At 41.0% G+C, this 25,343-nt stretch overlaps 1 protein-coding gene across 1 annotated transcript in view; it reads left to right on the top strand.

The window, feature by feature from the left end:
* Positions 1–25,343, top strand: part of CC2D2A (coiled-coil and C2 domain containing 2A) — a 3,655,067-nt gene that overhangs the window by 2,021,647 nt on the left and 1,608,077 nt on the right. The window contains exon 22 of the mRNA XM_044062582.1: positions 5,793–5,884. Within this exon, the coding sequence (XP_043918517.1) occupies positions 5,793–5,884 (92 nt within the window). The remainder of the gene's footprint in view (positions 1–5,792; positions 5,885–25,343) is intronic.

The following is a 25,343-nucleotide window of genomic DNA, read 5'->3' as shown; positions in this document are numbered from 1 at the left end:
GAATTCATAAATTCCAATGTTCTGGATCAACTTATCCACATCCCCACCAGGAGCAACAATATCCTACACCTAGTCATTACCAGCATGAGTGACCGGTGTTCCACACCTGAAGTCAACTCCTTGTTGGTCAGATCTGACCATAAGCTAATCACCCTAGATATCCACATCCCACCCCACCCCCCATTAAGGAAACCATGTTAAAAAATGTCTCCAAAGACAACTTTATGCTTCTTAAGACAGAAGTGGCAAACTTCATAACACCCATGCAGATGGACAATACAGTTCCGACAGCTGAATCTTACACAAATGCACTCTATAAGCACTTACACGAGTGCATGGATCGTGCTATCCCAAACAGAACCAAGATGCTATCCTCCAAAAAAGGAAGCCAATATGGTGGTTCCCTGCCTTAAACAAACTCTACAACAGAAGGAAGAAACTGTTTCAAAAGAGTAAAATCCCATGAGTGGAGGAGCTCCCTGGTCAGCCTCGGTCAGAAGCTAAGATCCCTTATAAGATCCTCCAAAGATAGCTATAAAAACAAAATAGCCACTGATTCTAAGCACAACCACAAAGCATTCTATAGCTGTGTTAGGAATCTCAATGGCAACACCCAGATCTGCTCTGAGTTACAGCACAACGGCACAAAAATTACAGAACCAACTGATTTTGCCAACATCCTGGCAGATAGGTTCAGTGCTAACTTTACCCCCCTCTCACCCCCCTAAAGGGCCCATATTTATACAGAGTCCCTGTAATAACAACTACGCAGGTAAAAGCTGCACTCTCTAAAGCCAAAAACACAGCATCCATGGGACCGGACAACATCCCAGGCTGCATTTTACATGAACTTCAGAACGAACTGGCTCCTCACCTAAGCACCATGTTCAGTCATAGCCTCACATCAGGCTTTGTGCCCACTGAATGATGCACAGCAACAGTTATCCCACTCCACAAAGGGGGAGCCACCACTGATCCCGGGAACTATCGCCCTATTAGCCTGATGAGCCTGGTCTGTAAGGCCATGGAACGTATCATCATGGAACTCATAAACAAAGACATTGGTAACCTCCAAACTCTGGACGCCACCCAGTTCGGGTTTGTGAAAGGCAGATCATGCCTCCTGAACCTGATCGACTTCTTTGAGGCAGTCACCAAAGCTGTAGACTAGGGTAAGGTGGTTCACACAGCCTATCTTGACCTCATTAAGGCTTTCGACACCATCCCCCATTCTGGAATTATAGATAAACTCACTAAACTAGGTATAAATCCTTATGTCACAAAATGGGTTGCCAACTGACTTACTGACAGAACTCACACTGTAAAAGTTGCAGACTCCAAATCTGACTTCAAACCAGTGACAAGTGGAGTACCACAGGGTTCACTCCTGGGACCTCTCCTGTTTGGTATCTGCTTCTCTGAAGTACAGGCTAACACAGAAGGCCTTTGGCTAATGAAGTTCACAGATGACTGCAAACTAGGAGCCATAGTCAAGTCCCCAAATGATGTGGACATCCTGCAGAAGGGCCTCACTGAGACAGATGCCTGGTGTCAGAGCCATGGCCTCAAGCTCAGTGCCAAAAAGTGCATTGTCATCCCCTTAGGTAAAATCTCTGTAGCCATGAGCTACCACATAGGCGGCAGTCTACTTAACGCAGAAAGTGTGATAAGAGACCTTGGTTCCCAGGTGGACAGTAGTCTCTCCTTTGATAATCACATTGCCACAGTAGTCAGGAAATCCTTCTACGTGCACACCTCATCACAAAAGGGTTTTCATCCAGGAAAAAAAGAGATCATTGTTCCCCTCTACTTGACAGTCATTAGACCCATTATAGAGTACAATGTCCCTTTTGGAATGTACCTCACAAGACATCTGCAGCAGCTGGAAAGGCCACAGAAGTACCTCACAAAGAGGATTAGTGGCCTCAAACAGATGCCCTACACTGACAGTCTCAAAAAACTCCAGCTTTACTCCGTAGCATATCGCCTACTCTGAGGTGATCGATGCCCAACATATAAAGCTATGTCAAACCCAGAGCTGTTGGACATATGCTGCACCTAAAGAAATCCCAATCCCTCCGGGCTACACACTGTAGTGACCTAAACCTTGTCACCACAATAAACAGGACATGCTGGAGGGATAGATTCCTGTCCCAGAGATTTCCCATACTCTTGAACAAGCTACCCATTTATGTCAAGCAAAGTTCCTCATTAGCACGCTTCAAGAAAAATCTTGATGAGTGGATGGGAAATAGGAAATACAACCCGGGATCACTTCTGTGGCTCTGCTCGACAGGAGCACAGGAAAATAACTTTCTTGGCTGGCATAAGCCAGCAAACCTTGTTGGCTAGGCTTACTTAGGCCCTTGGGCCAGTAGCCTAGTACGTACTTATGAAATGAAAGTCCCTCTTTCAAGTCTAAAAATTCAGGACACCAGGTTGTTAAGAATGAAATAATGTTTTCACCTTCAGTGTTTTCAGGCAGACCAAAGATCCTTATGTTGTTTCTCCTTTCCCTGTTTTCTAAGTCATCTATTTTGTTAAGCAGCCATGTATTCTGTTTAAGCAGAAATTCTTTTTGGAATTCTTCCTCTTTGAGTTTCTCTTTAATGTCATTTAGAGAAGTCTCTCTATTTGTTATTGTTGTATGGTGTTGCTGTAATTTCCTTAAGAGTATCAGTCTGTTTTTGAGAATTTAATTTGAAGTTTTCTAAGTCATTTTTAAAGCCATCATTCTTCAAAGATAATTCCTGTAAAGTAGATGTTATCAATTGCAGTTCTTTTTTCAAAGCAGCATCTGGATGAGAATTCCTTCAGTTGTTCATATTCAGTGACTCAATACATCTCCAAGTTACTTGACAGGAAACTTTTTGTATATTTCCAACAAAAAATATATTTATGTAATTTAATAGTTTATCTATAGATTTCTGATGTTTTAAACTTGAAAATAATAAAATGTTCCTATATTATTATACTAGTTTATGGAGCTCTCAAACTTCACTGCTCTCAGTTGGCCATCTAGGCTCCGCCTCCCATTGTCTAAAATTCTGATTGAAAGAAACTTGTCTTGATACCTCTCAGTTGTCACCACCCACTTACCATGTCATCATCAACCCTACTTCTGGTTTCAGTACACTTTTTGCAGCCCTGTTTTCATTCCCCCTGGTTAACACAGTTAATATTCAGTTCCTGTCAAAGCTTTTAGTCCCCAATCACTGGGAAACAATAAGGTTATTATATTTTGGGTGTGTTTGTAGTGGGGGTTGTAAGGCAAGACTTTGTGTTCACTGTTTATGAGCTTGTCAGAAAGTTTATCTTAATTGTACAACTCTTTATTTCCTTTGTTTATTCTGCATAGTGTAACTGTGAGTAGTATAGTCAAAAGAGTAAAGTTTAGTGAATTCATAATAAATCTTAGCAGTCTATTGATGTATTCCCCTTACTCCATAGTAAAGCAGTCTCAGAATTAGTAGCTATAACTATCACAGGTTGTAATAACAAGTGAAATCATATAATTCCTGAAAGGCTACTTTTCTCTGAGGATAAAAAGCACAGGTGAAACTAATGAATGACTCAGTGAGAGCTATTGTGAGTACAACAGTATTTGAGATGGAATTTGACTAAGATTATTAAAACTTCCTGTAACCATCTTTCCCCCAACCCCTGCAGCCAAAGCTTGGACATGCTTAGAAAGCCAGATTGAAAATATCAACAAATACCAGAATCAAAACAAAAAAAAAATCTCTGGGACTGCTCTTTGAAGATTAGGATACTCATCCAAATAGGAATAAGATGAATACTGGAAAAGGATCTAGTATTTCACTAGGGAAGCTCTTGTCAAAGGATTTATTTGCCCATCTTTCGAATATGCCCTTCTTGTCTTTCCAGGTGCACTAAGTAAATTAAGTGAACTTCACCAACTCTGAATAAGATTTGATACTTTTACTATTTGTAGTTCTAACTAAGAACATCATAGTAGTCCTCTGACTAGTGCATAGTGGCTACAGTTTCACTTAAGAACTAAACTTGTCATATGTCTATTAATCTACAGTGTTCTTAACCAGTGTAGATGATTGCTTAGCATTGTTAAATCTGTAGAATAATAGTAATGTTGTTTTTGGTTGCATATTGCTTTGTTGTGGTGGTTGCCTCATTCCACTCAGCCACACTACAAACATCTTCACTTATCTCCCCTACCGTACCCCCAATTCCCATCCACGTCCTCCTTTTCCCAACTTAGAACCTCACTGGCCCAACCATTTAGCTCATTCACCTGTCACTTGCCCTTCAAAATATACACCTCCTCACTCAAACCTTTTTAACCAACCTATCACTATTCATTTCTCATATCACCTTCTTATCCACTGTCTCACTTCCATACTTCTGTCCACCTCCATTCAATCCTATGGCCATCCAGATCTCTTCACCTACCCCTATGTTTATTATCCAAAATCTCCATAAATCTAAATATCACCAGCGAAAATATCTATTACCAAGTCACACAAATTCCTGTAAGATGTCTTATTAATATCCATCTGTAAAGTTATATCCAAATCCATCACAAAAGTAACTATTCACAAAGTCATAAATAAATACAATCTTAAAGTAACTCTGCCCCTATTTTTCACAATTCACTCTCTTATTTCATTATTATAAATTTAAAAATATTCTTGCCAAATTCTGATCTCCTTTTTTCCCCATCACATTACAATTCCATCATGAATTTGTTATTCATCCATTCTTTTTCTTCCTGTATGTCACTACCTGCACCTGCCATCATACCCCTTTTAATGATAACTTAGTATCAAGAACTGCTTCCCACCGGACTAAACTAATACCCTTAGTAAACATGCGCAACAATGCACCAGTTTCAAAAAGTTCATAGTTTTCATATTGGAACAAGTTCCTTACACAGAATGAGGTGGAAACTGGGAAAATATGGTTGAATACAGGGAGGCTCTGTGGCAATTTTAGATTAAATTCTGGGGTATCTCCTGGTTTAAATGAAATCACTCAGATAAATGAATGTAGTACCTTAACCTACAGGAAATAAGAATCAGCAACTTTAATAAATTCTGGTCCACCATTATTGGTTTCATCAAAGATTAGTATTAAGGAAGTGTTATACACTTCTCTACTGCCTTGTATTGTTGATCCTTTCCCAGACATTTATTTGCTCTTTTATTGTTCGGTTTACAGGATATTTGTTTTATTGTTTAATGCAGTTCATTGTCTTTGATGTAATAATAGACTGTGTAAGCTCTTTGTACATTTTAGTAATCCTAATATATTGACTATATCAAAGTTTACTTAGTTCTTCTGTTTCTTTTTCTTAGTTTGTATAACACAGTCAGGACTGTAAAAGGTCCAGGTCACCTATCTGTTAAATAAAATTAAAAAAATAGATAAATACTTCCATGCAAAAAATAACATTCTAGGACAAAGATCTGTCTTCTGAGGATGGTTTCTCTATTCTTCAAAGTACTAATTGTTTGTTTAATCACTATAGCAACCTGCTTTTACTGATGAACTTGCTGGGTATCTGAGGTCCTGAAAGCTTGCCCCATTTCTGTGTTAATTGGAGAATAGCTATTTACTGTTTGGTTGTCAGCTTCAATACTTTATGAAAAAAACATAGACATTCCAAATAACTATGTTCTATTTGTGCCTCATGCTGTAACACAGAAAGCAGAAATAGCTTCCATTAATTGTTGTAGTTATTATTTAGCAGCATGAACCACTCTGGCTTAGTATTATTAAAACATGTCAATAATGTTTAACTTCATTTTCAGGTTAGAGAGGCTGTGATAAACCGATTCCTAGTAGCAAAACACTATTACATTCTCTCAGACCTTGTAATAGAAGAAGAGGTTCCCAGTATTGGGTAAGTAGAATAAACTACATGATATATATTTGCCGAAGATCCTTTTTCTTGCACAGCTTAAACTGGCAGTTTTCTAAGTACAGAATAATGCTTTTATTTTACAGTAAAATTGCTTTTCTAGATGCACGAGGTAATCTTTTTATCTTTGTCATTTATATTTGTATTGCACATTATTAAGACAGTTCATTGTTCTTGCTTCAGTATGTACATGTCTACATTTTGCTGAATTCCTCCTTTAGTAAATGAAGTCTTGGTGTTGACTTTTGAGTGGTTGCTGTAAATGATTGAGTTACAGTTAATAAATTTCTCCCTTGAAAGAAAAACTGAAGTGCCAGAGGAGTCTCCAATAAAGCACTGTGATAGTAGTAGCCATTTTGTATATTCAGTAAACTTTTGAAAGCTTCTTAAGATCCGTAGAACCAAAGTCATGCAGGGCTTGATAGGCCAATACCAGTACATTAAAATCCAGTCTTGAAGCAGTCTGCAGTTAATACAGGATCCACTGAACTACAATTATTACAGGAGGAAATTATTACAGTGGGAAAATCCCATTATGTTCCTAGCTGCAGAGCTCTGTAGTCTTTGCAGATAATCAGCGTTGGTGCTTGGAAGCTCCAGGACATTGTAGTAGTCAAGGCATGATAAAGCATTTATGACCACTTTAAGGCCACCTCAGGTAGAATACAATTTTTCATCTGTACTGCTATATTCTGAAGATGATGATATGAGATTTTAACAATGGTTAACACTCAGTGTTTAAGTCACAACCCTTCATCAAGAATAATTTACATACGTTAGACACAAATTTCGACATTTGCCCGTCATAAATATTTATGGTGAGAAGTATGGAGCTGAGAAGAACTTGACGTTGACATCAACTGTCACTGTTTCATTTACACTGACATCCATTTAGAGATGTCATTTAACCAGACCCTACAAGAAGTCAAAACATAAGCTGCTTACAGCAATTTGGGTCTGTCAGATTTGTCAAATAGTACAGATGAATCTATGGGTAAAGTGTTATCGAGGGGCAGAAAACCCAAAGAAGCCCTCTTATGTGGGGGAGGACTTTGTCCGAACACAGCTCTTATGTATGCTAACTTCATAGTCATACAAGTGTGAGTAAAAGAGAAATGGCCCGCAGTGGTGAAAATCTATTTATGCTGTTACAGTTTTACAGTACAGTGGATAAATGCAAAAACATTTGGGGACTGTTCACTTCAAGGGACTGCAATCCTTGAGATAGTATTGGACAGCATACAGGTGTATGAAAGATAAGCACACACTCATGAAGAAAGAAAAGGCAGAGCTGAATATCATTGGCATAGCTGTGATATCCTAAATCCCTCCTCAAAATGATTTTTCCTGCAAAACATATGCTTAGTAAATAACAGTAAAGCCATATTGGATTTCAAACCCTGCATTGCAAGCAGAACCTTGGAGGCAACCCAATGGGAGTACCCTAAAGATAAGAGTTAAACTCTTCAAAGACTGTACAGGTAAGGCCACATTGAGATCTTACAGGAATTCATGTAGTCAATCAAGACTTCAAGATCCCTATTTCAGATGCAAGACTGGTCAAGGAAGACCAAGCCTGAACAGAACTGTTGATCCCATGCCATGAGAAGGTCATTACCCAGCCTACTGTGAGCAGTTTTAGTGCTTTGGTGGTTCATGAAACCAGAATGGTAAAGGTAGACAGGCTGTTAGTCAACAACTGTACAGGTAAGGCCACATTGAGATCTTACAGGAATTCATGTAGTCAATCAAGACTTCAAGATCCCTATTTCAAACAGTTTGTTTGCTTAATTTAACTGTGGGGGCTGCCCACTAAAGTGTGCTAGCCTGTGTAACTAATTTATCACTGTCTCTGCATTTTCTGTGTGTTTCTACCAAAAAAACAAAAAAATAATCCTTGTTTTCCCGCCTCTCCTCGACTAGTTTAGACCAGTTTACAGGCATTGCTGTATTCTGGGCTGTGGTGTAGTTCCTGTGTTGTTGTTGTCTATTACCTTACTTGGATAGAAGGAAGTTTCTTTGCTCACCAGTGGGAGTGGGGAGCCTTGAGCAGCCTACCTGTCCCTGTAGGAAGTGACCTCAGCACAAGAAGCTGTAGTAATTGGTTGTTTTGGACCATTTCTAGCTCTTTTGTAGTTCACTGTTTAAAATCCGCCTCTAGGTGTTTTTTTCTGGCTGTACTGCTCAGACAAGCTCCTCGTGGTTCTGCAGAGTGGTCCTAGCAGCAGGGAACTCAGAAAAGTGACTACTTTCTGGATTTAAATATATTTGCTTTTTTTTCACTTGGAAAAGCTTCTGTAGCTTACCCTGAACTAGCTTGAACTGTTTTTTTAACTGTTTGCTGCATTATTTTAAAATCTGCACTTAAAGTTACATTTTAGTCGAATTTGATTGAAAGTTTGTTTGTTTGTTTGCTTAATTTAACTGTGGAGGTTGCCCACTAAAGTGTGCTATCCTGTGTAACTAATTTATCACTGTCTCTGCATTTTCTGTGTGTTTCTACCAAAAAAACAAAAAAATAATCCTTGATGTTCTTCATCTCACATTGCTGCAGTCCTAACACTTGGGTAGTCCGCTGTCCTTGGTCGGCCCGAATATCAAAGTATAAGGCTGACGTTGGTCAGGGCGCATTTGACTGACGTCAGGACGTCAGGGTACAAATGCGCATGACCGACGTCATATCCTCAGTCTTTTTTGCCGCATGGTCCGATGCAGAAGCAGTATTGCAAGTGCTGGTTGGCGTTCTGAGATTTTTCGATTTAGAAGTTTCAGACCGAGTTCAAAGTTGGCTAAGTACCCCGTTGGGGAATATTTTGGTTTTTTCTTGCCTCAGTCATTTACCGGATGTCAGTCCTTTCGTCAGCAGAACCAATGACCTACCTTTTCAGCTGCCAGAGCCTGCTCGTCTGGCAGCACCTTTGGGAGGAAGGTTGGCACTTTTCAAAGAAAATTGGAGTTTAATTACCCAGGACAGATGGGTATTAGATATCATTCACCACGGCTACAGGTTTTATTTCCATACCTTGCCTCCTTTCAAAGGCATGCCAGACGTTCCTCCTCCACAAAGGCTAGAGGCTCACAAACAGGTTTCTCTGTTGCTCCAACTAGGGGCCATACAGCCGGTCCCTCTGCCAGAAGTGGGCCTAGGATTTTATTCTCGCCTGTTCCTAGTACCAAAGAAGGGGAACACGTGGAGACCAATTTTGGATTTATCTGTCCTCAACACTTATCTGGACATTCCCAAGTTCAAAATGTTGACGTTGCAGCAGCTTTTACCTCTGCTGGGCAAAGATCATTGGATGGTGACTTTGGATCTCAAGGAGGCTTACCTTCATGTTCCTATCAGACTAAGTTGCAGGAAGTATCTGCGTTTTCGAGCTGGGACTTCTCACTATCAGTTCTCTGCATTGCCCTTTGGCTTATCTACTGCGCCCAGAGTGTTCACGAAAGTTCTGGCTCCAGTGATAGCTTTCTTCAGACAAAAAGGAATACAGATCTATCCTTATTTGGACGACTGCCTAATTCTGGCTCAAGGAAGAGAAGAGCTTCTTCATCATTTGGATTATGTGATAGCAGTGCTAAGATGCCTAGGGTATTCTGTGAACGAAATAAAGTCTAGTCTAGTACCCTCTCAAGACATGTGCTTTCTGGGTGTGAGACTGAATACAGCATCCCAGATGGCCTTTTTAACCCCGGACAAACAAATGAGTCTATCCCTTTACTTCCATCAACTATCTCATCAGTCCGGGCTGACTGCAAGGACAGTCCTTCAAGCCTTAGGGTTCATGGCATCTTGTATTCCGGTGCTTCCCAATGCCAAACTGCATATGAGGAAGCTACAATGGTATCTCAAAAATGTATGGACACAGCACTGCCAGGATCTAGACACTGTCATTCAAATAATACCTTGCATTCAAAAGGAATTTTTGTGGTGGGCTCAGGAATGTCACCTAAACAAGGGACTCTCTGTGACCCGGCCAGAGGCGAGTCAGATTTTAACGACAGATGCCTCAGACAAAGCTTGGGGAGCTCATCTAAATGGAAAGTGGATACAAAACAAGTGGCCTGTCAGACTACAACATCTACATATCAACATGAAGGAGATGTTAGCAGTCCAGTTTGCATTAATTGCTTTCAAGGAATTGCTTCTTCCAGGACAGGTGTTGATTCTAACAGACAACACAACTGTCATGTGGTACATCAATAAGCAAGGGGGAACGCATTCTTATCCTCTCTGCAGGCAAGCAATGATTTTGTGGGAGACTGCTCTCAGTTTACAGCTCAATCTTCAGGCAAGGTTTCTGCCAGGAGCACAGAACTCCTTAGCAGATGTGTTGAGCAGACGAATTATGGATCCCCACGAGTGGAAATTGGATCCTCATGTATTTCAGAAATTGACAGTGTCATGGGGAACTCCAGACATAGATCTGTTCGCTTCTCCACTAAACCATCAGCTGCCAAAGTTTTGCACAAAAAGGTTTCATCCCACAGCTTGGAAAATGGACGCTCTTTCTTTCAATTGGAGCAATCTTCATGTATATGCCTTTCCACCTCTGCCCCTCCTCCCAAAGGTACTTCTAAAGGTCAGACAGGACAAGCCAAGGATGATTTTAATAGCTCCGGATTGGCCCCGACAACACTGGTACCCATTACTGAGAAGTCTGGTACGGAAGCCTCCATGGCCTTTGCCTTCGATTCCACACCTGTTGTCGCAGGAGGACAGCCATTTGCTAAATGTCAAGCTTCACTCTCTGCACCTAACAGCCTGGCATATTCTGTTTTGAACCAAAGTGGGCCTCCACTTCCTCAGCAAGTTTTGAATGTTATTTTGGAAGCTAGGAGGCCTAGTACAAGGAAAGTGTACGCAGACAAATGGAAGAGATTTTTGTTTTGGAGTGCAGCAAAAGATTTTGATGTTTCTGAGCCTAATTTGAGTGTGGCTCTTCAATATCTTACTGAGTTACTGGACAAAGGTTTGTCTTTCTCTTCTATTAAAGTTCATGCTGCAGCAATTTCAGCTCACTATGATTGCAACCCACCATTGTTTTCTCATCCTTTGTTCAAGCAATTTCTTAGAGGGGCAAAGAATATAAGACCCCCACGAAGAGCTCCTACTCCTGCTTGGGATCTCAATTTTGTGTTGGAGAAACTCACTCTACAACCTTTTGAGCCTGCAGCTACTGCTGAGTTGAAATATTTATCTTGGAAGACTGCTTTTTGTTGGCCATTACCTCTGCAAGAAGGGTTTCTGAATTACAGGCCCTTATGGCAGTTGAGCCTTTCTTGATTTTCCATAAGGATAGGGTATCATTACGTACTAATCCTTCCTTTATGCCTAAGGTGGTTTCTAGTGTGGCTTTAAACCAAACTATTCATTTGCCTACTTTTTATGCAAATCCCCAAAATAAAGGGGAAAAGATTTTGCACACTTTAGATGTCCACAGGCAGTTGCGTTATTATTTGGACAGAACTAAAGGGTTCAGGCAGTCTCAGCAGTTGTTTGTTTCTTTTGCCTTGAGTTCTCAGGGCAAGCCTGTATCAAAACAAACTATTTCTAAGTGGATTGGGTTTTGCATTGCTTTCTGTTATTCCCATCATGGCAAGGAGATTCCAGCTGGGATTAGGCCTCATTCCACTAGGGCTACTGCCACTTCAACAGCTTTTTGAGGGGAGTGGCAACCAAGGATATTTTGGAGGCAGCTACTTGGAGTTCTGTACATACTTTCTCTAGGCATTATCACCTGCCACTTTACTCTAAGTCCAGGGCTGGTTTTGCCACTGCTGTTTTGCAGGGCATTTTGGCAGCTCCTGCTTCCTTGTAGTTAGCCATCCTCCCTTACCTCTGCTTTGGGATTCTACCCAAGTGTTAGGACTGCAGCAATGTGAGATGAAGAACATAGTACAGTTTTGTACCTACCATAAATGTAGATGTTCAAGATCCACATTGCTGCAGTCCAATTTACTCCTCCTTCCCCTCTGTAGTTAGAGGCGGTTGTGTGGGTTGGGTTGTACATTTTGTGTATATTGTATATATTGTACATATAGTTAGTGCAGGGGTGGTTGGTTGGTTGTTTGCTGTCTTTTGGTTTTGACCTTTATTTTTAGGGTCTTCTGACATCTGGGGCAAGAAAAGACTGAGGATATGACGTCGGTCATGCGCATTTGTACCCTGACGTCCTGACGTCAGTCAAATGCGCCCTGACCGACGTCAGCCTTATACTTTGATATTCGGGCCGACCAAGGACAGCGGACTACCCAAGTGTTAGGACTGCAGCAATGTGGATCTTCGAACATCTACATTTATAGTAGGTACAAAACTGTACTTTTTCTCGCCTCTCCTCGACTAGTTTAGACCAGTTTACAGGCATTGCTGTATTCTGGGCTGTGGTGTAGTTCATGTGTTGTCCATTACCATACTTGGATAGAAGGAAGTTTCTTTGCTCTTCAGTGGGAGTGGGGAGCCTTGAGCAGCCTAGCCTACCTGTCCCTGTAGGAAGTGACCTCAGCACAAGAAGTAGTAATTGGTTGTTTTGGACCATTTCTAGCTCTTTTGTAGTTCGCTGTTTAAAATCCACCTCTGGGCGTTTTTTTCTGGCTATACTGCTCAGACAAGCTCCTTGTGGTTCTGCAGAGTGGTCCTAGCAGCAGGGAACTCAGAAAAGCGACTACTTTCTGGATTTAAGTATATTTGCTTTTTTTTCACTTGGAATAGCTTCTGTAGCTTACCGTGAACTAGCTTGAACTGTTTTTTAACTGTTTGCTGCATTATTTTAAAATCTGCACTTAAAGTTACATTTTAGTCGAATTTGATCGAAAGTTTGTTTATTTGTTTGCTTAATTTAACTGTGGAGGCTGCCCACTAAAGTGTGCTAGCCTGTGTAACTAATTTATCACTGTCTCTGCATTTTCTGTGTGTTTCTACCAAAAAAACAAAAAAAAAATCCTTGTTTTCCCGCCTCTCCTTGACTAGTTTAGACCAGTTTACAGGCATTGCTGTATTCTGGGCTGTGGTGTAGTTCCTGTGTTGTCCATTACCTTACTTGGATAGAAGGAAGTTTCTTTGCTCACCAGTGGGAGTGGGGAGCCTTGAGCAGCCTACCTGTCCCTGTAGGAAGTGACCTCAGCACAAGAAGCTGTAGTAATTGGTTGTTTTGGACCATTTCTAGCTCTTTTGTAGTTCACTGTTTAAAATCCGCCTCTGGGCGTTTTGTTCTGGCTATACTGCTCAGACAAGCTCCTCATGGTTCTGCAGAGTGGTCCTAGCAGCAGGGAACTCAGAAAATCGACTACTTTCTGGATTTAAGTATATTTGCTTTTTTTTCACTTGGAATAGCTTCTGTAGCTTACCCTGAACTAGCTTGAACTGTTTTTTAACTGTTTGCTGCATTATTTTAAAGTCTGCACTTAAAGTTACATTTTAGTCGAATTTGATCGAAAGTTTGTTTGTTTGTTTGCTTAATTTAACTGTTGAGGCTGCCCACTAAAGTGTGCTAGCCTGTGTAACTAATTTATCACTGTCTCTGCATTTTCTGTGTGTTTCTACCAAAAAAACAAAAAAAATATTCCTTGTTTTCCCGCCTCTCCTCGACTAGTCTAGACCAGTTTACAGGCATTGCTGTATTCTGGGCTGTGCTGTAGTTCCTGTGTTGTCCATTACCTTACTTGGATAGAAGGAAGTTTCTTTGCTCATCAGTGGGAGTGGGGAGCCTTGAGCAGCCTAGCCTACCTGTCCCTGTAGGAAGTGACCTCAGCACAAGAAGCTGTAGTAATTGGTTGTTTTGGACCATTTCTAGCTCTTTTGTAGTTCGCTGTTTAAAATCCGCCTCTGGGCGTTTTTTTCTGGCTATACTGCTCAGACAAGCTCCTTGTGGTTCTGCAGAGTGGTCCTAGCAGCAGGGAACTCAGAAAAGCGACTACTTTCTGGATTTAAGTATATTTGCTTTTTTTTCACTTGGAATAGCTTCTGTAGCTTACCGTGAACTAGCTTGAACTGTTTTTTAACTGTTTGCTGCATTATTTTAAAATCTGCACTTAAAGTTACATTTTAGTCGAATTTGATCGAAAGTTTGTTTGTTTGTTTGCTTAATTTAACTGTGGAGGCTGCCCACTAAAGTGTGCTAGCCTGTGTAACTAATTTATCACTGTCTCTGCATTTTCTGTGTGTTTCTACCAAAAACAAAAAATATTCCTTGTTTTCCCGCCTCCTCGACTAGTCTAGACCAGTTTACAGGCATTGCTGTATTCTGGGCTGTGCTGTAGTTCCTGTGTTGTCCATTACCTTACTTGGATAGAAGGAAGTTTCTTTGCTCATCAGTGGGAGTGGGGAGCCTTGAGCAGCCTAGCCTACCTGTCCCTGTAGGAAGTGACCTCAGCACAAGAAGCTGTAGTAATTGGTTGTTTTGGACCATTTCTAGCTCTTTTGTAGTTCGCTGTTTAAAATCCGCCTCTGGGCGTTTTTTTCTGGCTATACTGCTCAGACAAGCTCCTTGTGGTTCTGCAGAGTGGTCCTAGCAGCAGGGAACTCAGAAAAGCGACTACTTTCTGGATTTAAGTATATTTGCTTTTTTTTCACTTGATATAGCTTCTGTAGCTTACCGTGAACTAGCTTGAACTGTTTTTTAACTGTTTGCTGCATTATTTTAAAATCTGCACTTAAAGTTACATTTTAGTCGAATTTGATCGAAAGTTTGTTTATTTGTTTGCTTAATTTAACTGTGGAGGCTGCCCACTAAAGTGTGCTAGCCTGTGTAACTAATTTATCACTGTCTCTGCATTTTCTGTGTGTTTCTACCAAAAAAACAAAAAAAAAATCCTTGTTTTCCCGCCTCTCCTTGACTAGTTTAGACCAGTTTACAGGCATTGCTGTATTCTGGGCTGTGGTGTAGTTTCTGTGTTGTCCATTACCTTACTTGGATAGAAGGAAGTTTCTTTGCTCACCAGTGGGAGTGGGGAGCCTTGAGCAGCCTACCTGTCCCTGTAGGAAGTGACCTCAGCACAAGAAGCTGTAGTAGTTGGTTGTTTTGGACCATTTCTAGCTCTTTTGTAGTTCACTGTTTAAAATCCGCGTTTGCACGGCTTTGCGCGGTTGTGCACATAGCGCAGTGCCGGTTAAATAAGGTTAAACTTTTTCTGGCTCCGCCAAGTCTGCTCTTCAAATTTTCCCTTAAGGAAACTCTACTCTTAGTATAACCAGACTACTTACTATATTATAAGCCTAGCACTTGTTCTCAATACTTCTCTACTAAGTAAGCACTCTTGTACTAAGTAAAGCACTACATCTACTTACCACCCCTGTGAATATCCACTTCCCTTAAAGGTACAGCACTCCCTTATACTGTTCTAGCATGTCGAGTGGTAGATTACTGGCGTCGTCTCTAGTTCAGCTGGCCAATCTGGGTATCTTGAGACAATGCTACAGTTGTCTCATGTACACAGACAACCCTCTCCTCCTCCCAGCAAACACAAATACATGTGAGAGATGCAACTATATAGCCAAACTGGAGGCTGAACTCTCTCAACTCAGGGCTGGCATGACCAGACAGGAGGAGATGGCAACCACACACAGAACAATCCCAGTCCCACATAGACCTACCACAACTGCAAACCAAACACATAAAAACACAAAGACATACTCGGAGACTCTAATAAAAAACTTACCAAAACAACAGAGGCTCCCAAAGCAGACACCCAAAAATCCACCACCTCAAAACAAAACACATGCAACACATACTTCAATAAATCAGTGTGTCAACCAATCACAGCCCTTAAGGCCAAACACCTTGCCTGATACACTAGTGTAGTCAGACACACTGATGTCCCGCTGACCAGGCTGAACAAGGAGAAGGTGACTGTGAGCTGTCTATCGGGAGCTAGGATCCGCCACATAACACACGCACTCAAGTCACTCCAAAGCAAGTACAAATATGACTCCGTCATTGTCTATGCTGGTGTGAATGACCTGAGACGTACCTCCCTGGACTACATGAAAAGAGACATAGAGGAGCTCTCCAATTATGAAGCCCAGGCTGGTATGACCCTGACCCTGAGCAGCATCTTGCCCTCACCAAGAATGATACCACAATACAAAGACAAGATGATCAGCTTTAACAATTGGCTGAAGTACTGGTGTCATTCTAAGGTGATCCAAAGTCTGTCTGCCTGGGATGACATGTTGGACAAGCCATGCTGCTTCGCAAGGGATGGCTTACATCTGTCACCACTGGGCTTCCGGATATTGGCTAAGGCTCTTGCCACCCCCATAGTGCCTTTTTTAGGCAAGGCTCAAAAGACAAACCCACCTCCTTAGGAAACAAAAATGGAAAAAAAACTAAGGGTAATGCTGCTCAACGCCAGAAGTCTAAATCTCAAGATGCAGGCATTTGATGCACTCCTCAGCATGGAGAACATCGACATGGTTCAAGGCTCCTGAGAGCACCCCAGCACTACCAGGCTATACCTCGTATCATGCTTTTCGGCCCCAAAACCCGGGCCGTACCACAAAGGGAGGGGGAGTGTCCATATTTATCAAGGACACCCACACCTCCAGGTTAGTAGCAACACGTGAAGCATCAGAGACCATACAGGTGCAACTAACCATAGGCAAAACTGCTATACAACTGGTAGCATGTTACAGACCACCCTCCCAATCTCAAGAACTCCACTCAGCCTTCCTGAAGACATTGGAGGATATGAATGTATCACAAAATGCCATCATACTGGGAGACTTCAACTACCCAAACATAGATTGGGTACATTATTCTAGCCCTAATACCCTAGCCCAAAGGTTCCTGGAATTCATAAATTCAAATGCACTGGAACAATTAGTCACCTGTCCCACTAGGGGAGATAATATACTAGACCTGATCATCACAAACATGGGGACAAAATGCTCCACACCAGAAGTATACCCATCACTAGTGAGATCTGACCACAAACTAATCACCTTGGATATACATATCCCACCTCCACCCCCAGCACAAAAGACCACAGTGAAAAACTTCTCAAAAGCAGACTTCACTCTTCTTAAGACTGAGATGGTATCCTTTAAGCCCACTGTGCCAGTGGATACCACATCCCACAATGCCGAATCCTTTACAAATGCTTTCTATGGACATTTCCAAGAATGCATGGATCATGCAATCCCAAACAAATCCAAGTCCCTCTCCACCAAAGGTAAGCGTCCTGTCTGGTGGACCTCAGCCATAAAAAAATTGTATAACAAAAGAAGGAAGCTACTGCACGTCAGAGCAAAATCCCATGAAGGGAAGACATCTCTGATCAACATTAGCAGAAAACTACGTTCTCTCATAAAAACATCCAAGGCCAACTTTGAGAGAAAAATCGCTAAGGACACTAAAGATAACCACAAAGCCTTCTTCAGCTATGTTAGAAACCTGGGCAGAAACCCTCAGATATGCTCAGAGTTGGTTCACAACAATAAAAAATACACTGAATCCACAGATATTGCCAACATTCTGACTGACAGGTTCAGTGCAAATTTCTCCCCTCCTTCACCCCCAAAAGAAGAAATACTTATCCCAGCTGAATGTGATCTCCCTGTTATCTCAGATGTCCAAGTGAGAACCGCCCTAAACAAAGCAAAAAACACAGCATCAATGGGACCTGACGGTATCCCGGGTTGCGTGTTATGTGAACTCCAAGAGGAGCTAAACCCACACATAAAAATGCTATTTAACCTTAGCCTTACTTCAGGATATGTACCTGAACACTGGCGTACAGCAACAGTGGTCCCACTCCACAAGGGGGGTGCCTCTACAGACCCTGGAAACTACCACCCCATAAGCTTAACCAACCTGGTCTGCAAAGCTATGCAAAGAATCATTATGGAACTCATAAACAGAGACATAGGGGACCTACAGACACTTGACCCCACCCTGTTCGGCTTTGTAAAGTGCAGATCCTGCCTTTTAAACCTGGTTGACTTTTTCAATACAGTTACTAGAGCCATTGACGAGGGCAAAGCAGTCCATACAGCATACCTGGACTTGGCTAAGGCCTTCGACACAATACCCCACTCAGGCATCATAGATAAGCTCAACAGCTTAAAAGTAAACCCTTATGTCACTAGATGGGTTGCAAACTGGCTAAAGGACAGAACCCATAAAGTTAAAATCGCTGGAGCAATGTCAGACTCAAAGCCAGTCACAAGTGGTGTCCCACAGGGATCTGTCCTGGGACCCCTCTTGTTTGGCATTTATTTCTCAGATGTTAAAGCAAACAAGGGAGGGCTGTGGCTGACAAAGTTCGCAGATGACTGCAAACTAGGCGCCATAGTCGATACACCAGCAGACACACACATCCTACAAAAAGGCCTCACAGAAACGAACAACTGGTGCCAGAGTCACGGCCTTAAACTAAATGCCAAAAAATGTATAGTCATCCCCTTTGGGAAAAATAAAGTACCCACAAATTATCACATAGACTGCAACCCACTGAGTATGGAAAAAGTAATCAGAGACCTAGGGACCCAAGTCGACAGCGACCTCTCATTTGATACCCACTTGCCAAAGTGATTAGAAAAACATTCTACCTTGCACACCTCATCATGAAGGGATTCACATCCAGATCCAAGGATGTCATTGTACCCCTGTATTCCTCCCTCATCAGACCCATGATTGAGTACAATGCCCCATTTGGTATGTACCTCAACCGGCATCTGCAACAGCTGGAGAGACCACAAAAGTACCTCTCCAAGAGGATCAAGGGTCTCCAACATATGTCTTATTCTGCCAGACTAAAGAAACTTCAGCTCTATTCAGTAGCATACCGCCTGCTCAGAGGTGATCTCTGCCTGACGTACAAGGCCATCAGGACCACGAGAGCTAAAGACTTAAACCTCGGCACAAGTATGAATAGGACATGCTGGAGGGATAGATTTATAACCCAGAGGCTTCCCATGCTTTGGAACAAGATCCCAGTTCGTAGAAATCTTGATGAGTGGATGGGAGATCGTAAGTTTACCCCAGGGGTCACATCTGTGTCACTGCTAGACAGGGGCACAGTAAACTAATTCTATTGTATAAGGGGACCTTCATTGTGTTCACTACTAGACAGAGGCACAGTATTCTAAATTTATTCTGTACATTTTTTGTACCATTTCATGGGGTGGCAAAAGCCACATCACTATGGCTAGGCTTACAAATGCCCCAGGACAGATAGCCTAGTACTATACTATGAAACTATATGTCATTGAAAGGATTGCATTATCAGTGAGGAGCACATAGTCAGAAATTTACCAGATTGAAAACATTTATTCAGGATGGAATTAACTTAGTTGGTTTATGGTTTAGTATGCAGGTGGGAAACCATAAGGGTGAGATCAAAAAATCATCTCTAATATGTATACTGATAATTAACCCATTACCAGTCAAGTAGCATATGTGATGTGAGAAGACTGTTGCCTTTGACCACTGTCAGTGAAGATAATGAGTATCTGTCTCACATTCAGAAGCTAAAAAGGTTTTCTGGTTCATAAGACAGATGGAACTGCGTAGCCTATAAATAATGCATAAGAGCATGTCTTATTTTGATGCTGCCAGCAGAAATATCAGTCGAAAAGAACCATCTCTTGTATGTGATTTTTATCTTAAACTTGTCCTCAAGCAGGACTAGGCAGCTGCAGCAGCAGTCTCCTTATGTCATGGAACTTACCATCCTGTCACACCTGGTGACTTAGTTGGCACTGAATATATAAGTCGTAGAGCAAAGGGACTCAGAACAGCAGTGGTGGCCTTATTGTAGGCTTTCACTAAGCACCAAGGATCAGTATCATACAATTCCAGAAGGGATTGCTGCAACACTGGAAAAAAACAGGTCACTACAGTTCAGATATCTAGTGATGCCCTTCCTTGGATCACTGTTGCAGTATTGCAATACTGATGCTTTATCCTGCCTGAGGTAACCTGACATCTGGCAGACGAATGCTAACACCTTCCTTACTTACCATACATCTGGCTTATGATCTCACCTGCAGGTGTAGGGGTACATAAGAGGACATATGAGCATGAGATCTTCATACTGTCTTGCTGCCATTTCAAGTGCAGGATCTTCATTCGGTCAATTAAATTAACCTTGTTTTTGCTGCTACCATTACCTACACATATCCAGATAAAATGCCTCTTTGGGCAACCTTCTTTTTTATTGCCTTTTATACAAAAAATTTGTAAATATCAGCTAAGACAGATAAGTTTGATTGTAGTCCGCAGATACCTTATAAAGACCTACACTCCCATTGTATGTTTTGTTTAGGAGCTGAACATGATTACAGAAATTGCAAAAATTGCCATTCATTCATCCCAAAAGCCCTTCTTACCAGACTTTCCTCCTTAAATAATTACTTCCCACAAATCAGGAGGGGTGGAACCTTGGGCCTTTGATGTCCTGCTCACACTCAAAAGGAAGATCAAAAAATCTAGGCATGAAACTGCAGCTTTCCAGTCTGATTTGGATGTTCCTGCTGAGATACAGCAGGAATCTGTGGTATGTCCTACTCCTCAGATGCCTCTACAGTGACCCCACCGGAGGCTGGTATGCTGTCTGCTTTCCACATGTCTGATGATACTGAGCCTACTGCCACAGTAGAGAAGGGGGATCCCAGTGAGACAATTACAGGAGGACCAGAGGACATACCTCAAATCCTCGTTAAGGATGAAGTACCCAGCACTTTATTTGTAGTCCACCAGGGTTCTGAACCATCATGTTTTATTAGAGCAGACATACACCTAAGGGGAAAAAAAAAAAACAATCTCAGGAAAAGGAATGGCTTGATTTTTCTCAAGGTCTATACAAGGACATTTTGTCTCTGAAGCCTCTTTCATCCCTATCGACTCCCTCCTATGCCCTCACCCAACCATAGGAGACAACATGAATCTTCTGAGGAGGAGGAAGAATCAGATTTCAATGAGAATGCCTTACCTTACTCATCTCAGATGCATACTCCTGGACATCTTGATTTAGAAGATGAAGATAACCTGTTACCTGACTCTCCTATAGAAGAGATTTCCTTTGGAGAGACTATTATTAGGATTAGGCAATTTTTGAATGGGACTCCAGGAAAGTAATTAATTTGGAAACAAGATACTATGACATTCTTGAGATAGGGGCTTCAAACCCTACAACAGTCACCCCATCTTAGAGGCTTTCATGGATGCTTTTGCATTCACTTATTTTTCCCCTGATTCCCAGTCTCCAGCTCCCAAAAAGCCTGACAGGTTTTATAAGATCCCTGAAAAGAAGGTTCTCTATAAAACTCTGTAACAGATGCTTCTGTTTTTTTATGTCTCTCCTGATAAGTCCACCAAGCTTTTACCTACAGTAATGTGCTGCCATCAAATGGAGATAGTTGGGCCATGGACAAATATGGTAAGAATGTCTACACCTCTGCCATCTTGGCCTTTATGACCTTAAGTTATCAGACTCTGATGATAAAACACATTTTGTCCATTGTAGCGGAATTAAATAAAACTTACCAACTGGGAGGATTCTGAACATAAGGTGCAAGTAGTAACTTTGCTGAATCAAGCTGCACAAGTAGCCAGGCATTCTATAAAATGTAGTTATGATGCTGCAGATGCTTCCTCCAGGGCTGCAGCCACTGCCTCTGTCACCCACAGATTTGTTTGGATTCACTTCCAGTCTGTACCAGAGGATATCATGGCCAAGCCTCTATATTCCACCCCACCCCCTTTCATAGGGACCTTTTCTTTGGTCGTACTGCAGCTGAGCTTTTCAGTACTCTGGAGGAGAATGATAAAATAATGCAGGGTTTTAAACAGACTTTCTTGCTTCTTTCCCCACATATCAAGGGAATTATCTTTCCAAACCCACTTCCTTTGTCTGTAGGGAGCAAAAGCCTATTCCAAAGGGCAGGAAACATCACAAAAAAGATTTCAGGAAAAAACTAGCCAGAGAGTATAAATCTGGAAAATCTCTTTTTTCCAATAAATCAGTCCCAGTCTGTCTTCTGCCCCCACCTTTCTCAAGTCTCCTTGTTCAAGAAAACTCACTCTCTTCCTCCCAGCTGGAGAATTCATCACTGAGTCAGGTGGGTCTTATCCATCATCCAACCCCCTTTATCGATGGAAGTTCCTCCACCTCTGCACAGTCAGGCCCACATTGTTCCACCCTTCATCCAGGATCTTCTCTCCCAGGGAGCCTTAGAACCTGTTCACCTCTAGCCTTGGGAAAATTATTTTATTCAAGTCCCTTCCTGGTCTCCAGAAAGGAGGGTAGATGAAAGCCCGTACTAAATTTGCCTCACCTCAGCACCTTTCTGGAAGTGCTGTCTTTCAGGATGTTTTCCTTGCAAATTATACTACTTTTCGTCCTTCCACAAGCCTTTCTAGTATACTTAGACTTAACTGATACATATCTGCAAATCCCCATCCACTCGTCCTGCAGGAATTTCTGCATGTTCTCTATTTCTCTATTACACTTTCAGTTCTCTGCTTTACCTCGTTGGTCTTTATACTGCCCCCAGGATTTTCACAAAGTGCCTTACACCAGCCATTGCCTCTTGCAGAACCCAGTGACTACAGATCTTTCCTTACCATAAGAATCTTCTCATCCAGACGCTCTCCAATGACATTTTAATATTCAACCTCAGTTATACATTTTTGCTTCTAGAAATTCTAGGTTTCAACCTTAGACTCGGGAAGTCTTCTCTGGAAAACAAAAGTCTTCACTGATCCCCTCCTAGGATCTCATTTGCTTGGTCTGCAGGCTGAACAGTCTCCCAATGACAGTCTTTCTTCCTCTGGAGAAAGTCTTATTTCTGTCCAGCTACTTCCAGTCCCTTTTTCCTCTGGATTGGACTTCAGCCAGAGAAAGCCCGAGAACTCTGTACTACATGGCAGCCACAATACCTATAGTGCCCTTTGAGAATGTGATCCACTGGTACTTGGGAGTCCCTTTGGTCTCAGCACTATCACCCACTGGATTTCCAAATCTTTCTTGCAAAAATTGATAGGACTGTAGAATACTGGAATGAACTGGAGATAACTGAAAGTAATTGGAATGAGGCTAGGGTAAATGTTTTTATCTTTTAGTTACCCAGAATTGTGCTGAACAGGTGCCAGTATCTCCTTTATGTGCTAAATCTTCTTGTGACTTTCAGATTAAAATTCTGCATACGGTATAGTTCAGTTAAGAATATTTTGTTTTGTGCAGTGGAGGTAGATGTCAACAATATCAGAATCAAATCTTACTGTCTCCAATAGCAGTGCTGATAAACTGAAATAGACTGAATTATAATGTCCGTAGCTTCTACACTTATTATACTCAGAATTATTTATTTTCTCCTGAACAATAAAATTAATATTCTGGAGTGCTGGATATTTGACCTGACTTCTGCACTCACTCTCGAGTGTCTGTACCAAACTTCTGAGGACTACAGTGCATTGACTTTCTGCACAACAGTCCAAACTAACTGACTACCATCTGTGTCTGAAATCTGTCTCTTAATAATACTAAAACCATGTAAATTTCTACACATTTCTCTCATCGGTTTCCAAGCCTGTTTGTACTTAATGTACTGCACATTCTGTTAGTACATTTTTTTCTTATAAGTATTCTTTAGTGAGGGTTACTGAAATCACTTTCTGCTGTATTTGTATGTAAAATGAAGATCTACAATTGTTTTAATATGGCTGTATTTCAATGCCTTTAAATGAAACCTAATCTTAGAAAAATCCCCCTGAGACCCCTAAACAGGGGTCTGTTTTTGTAGTTACTTTAAAATATGAAATATAAAATGAAGACACATACCTGACCTTACATTTTCAGGCCTATGCAAGGTCTATTTTACTAACTATATTTATATAAAACAAAGCGTGAGAAGGTCACACAGAAAAAAACAATCAGTAAAAACTAAATGAAAACTCCAGCCAAGCTAGAACTTCCACTGAGTGACCTCTCAAACCTCTTGTATCAGAGGCACATTTCAGCTATATGGCGCATTCAGAATCACCATATAGCTGAAACACCTGATGTTCATAAGGGGCATTTACATATATCCCATGTGCCTGTGATACAAGAGGTTTGAGAGGTTACTCAGTGGAAGTTCTAGCTTTACTGGAGTTTTCATTTAGTTTTTACTAACTGTATTTATATAGGATTTATTCTGGAACAATTGTTTCTGAGATTACTGAAATGGAATTGTCTTCTGTTAGTACCGTATAAATGTATTGATATAGTCTACAAAGGCTACTAGAATAATAACTAGAACTTTATCAACCTGCAATCTTAATTTTGATCAGTAGGTGTCACTTGAGCATTTATGGTCTGTTAATTGTTTGAAAATCTTTTGGTTTGAAGTCTCTTAACTTTATGATTTAAAAAAACCTCCATCTTCTCATACAGTTTAACTCAGTTGTTAGGTTTCTTTTCTCCATACGGTATGATTCCAGCAATGTGTAGGTACCAGAAACCTGCTTGTACTTTTAAAACTTATATTTCCTTGCGTTGGAGTCAAAGGAAGGGAAAGCCCACCTACTTTTTTAACTCAACTTTTCACATACTTTGCAAATTTGTCTCCACCTGCATGACATAGCAAAAACACAGTTAAATCTGTAGTTTACCCTGTCAGGTACTGCTGTCAGTCTTAGATGGGCAATTAATCCTGCTAATGTCAGGAACACAGCAGCTGATATAAAAAAAAAGACAGAAAGCTGTGGAACTGTTTTCCACTTTTTTTTATTGAAGAGAGGAAGAAAATAACACTCTCCTTTCATAGCAAAACAAAGCAGTTGGATCAGTCGGGTTTAAAGGCAGTCGCCATGTCTTCTGATAAATTTACATAAGCAGCATCACAGTATTGAAATGCTAAGTATTAAATTTTGGTTATAATAGTTTATATGTTAAGATAACTTAAATGTAGTATCAAATATTTCTATGATATTAGAGAAAAGTCAGAAAATATTTTTTTCTTGTAAAACATCAATGCATTTACCATTTCAAGCCCCCCCCCCCCCAACACACACACACACACAGGACAGAACTGCAGAAAGAGAGTAAGGTGGCAATCCTATCAACTAGGTGCACTGATACTATTCATAAAAGGTCTTTTATGCTTTTTTGTGACATCATTCCAGAGGGGGTGCATACCTGGTACATGCAGATCCATTATAAGAGATTCCCACTGACTTTGTCATTACATTGTTAGAGTGCAACCATAATATACTGCTGAATTTACTTTAACATGCATTTACTATGTGCCCTTGCATTAAAAACACTAAGAAAAGGAAATCAGAAGTACTTAACTGTGTTTAAATGCATACACACACATATGTTTTTCTACACATGTACTTTACACACATACACAGAAACACACATACACATACATACTACACACACACACACACATATATATATATATATATATATATATATATATATATATATATATATATATATATATATATAT

This window comes from Protopterus annectens, chromosome 2.part1 (genome assembly GCF_019279795.1).
Source record: "Protopterus annectens isolate FY-2018-M chromosome 2.part1, PAN1.0, whole genome shotgun sequence".
NCBI classification, from domain to species: domain Eukaryota; kingdom Metazoa; phylum Chordata; order Ceratodontiformes; family Protopteridae; genus Protopterus; species Protopterus annectens.
This window is presented reverse-complemented; position numbering and strand designations above follow the sequence as displayed.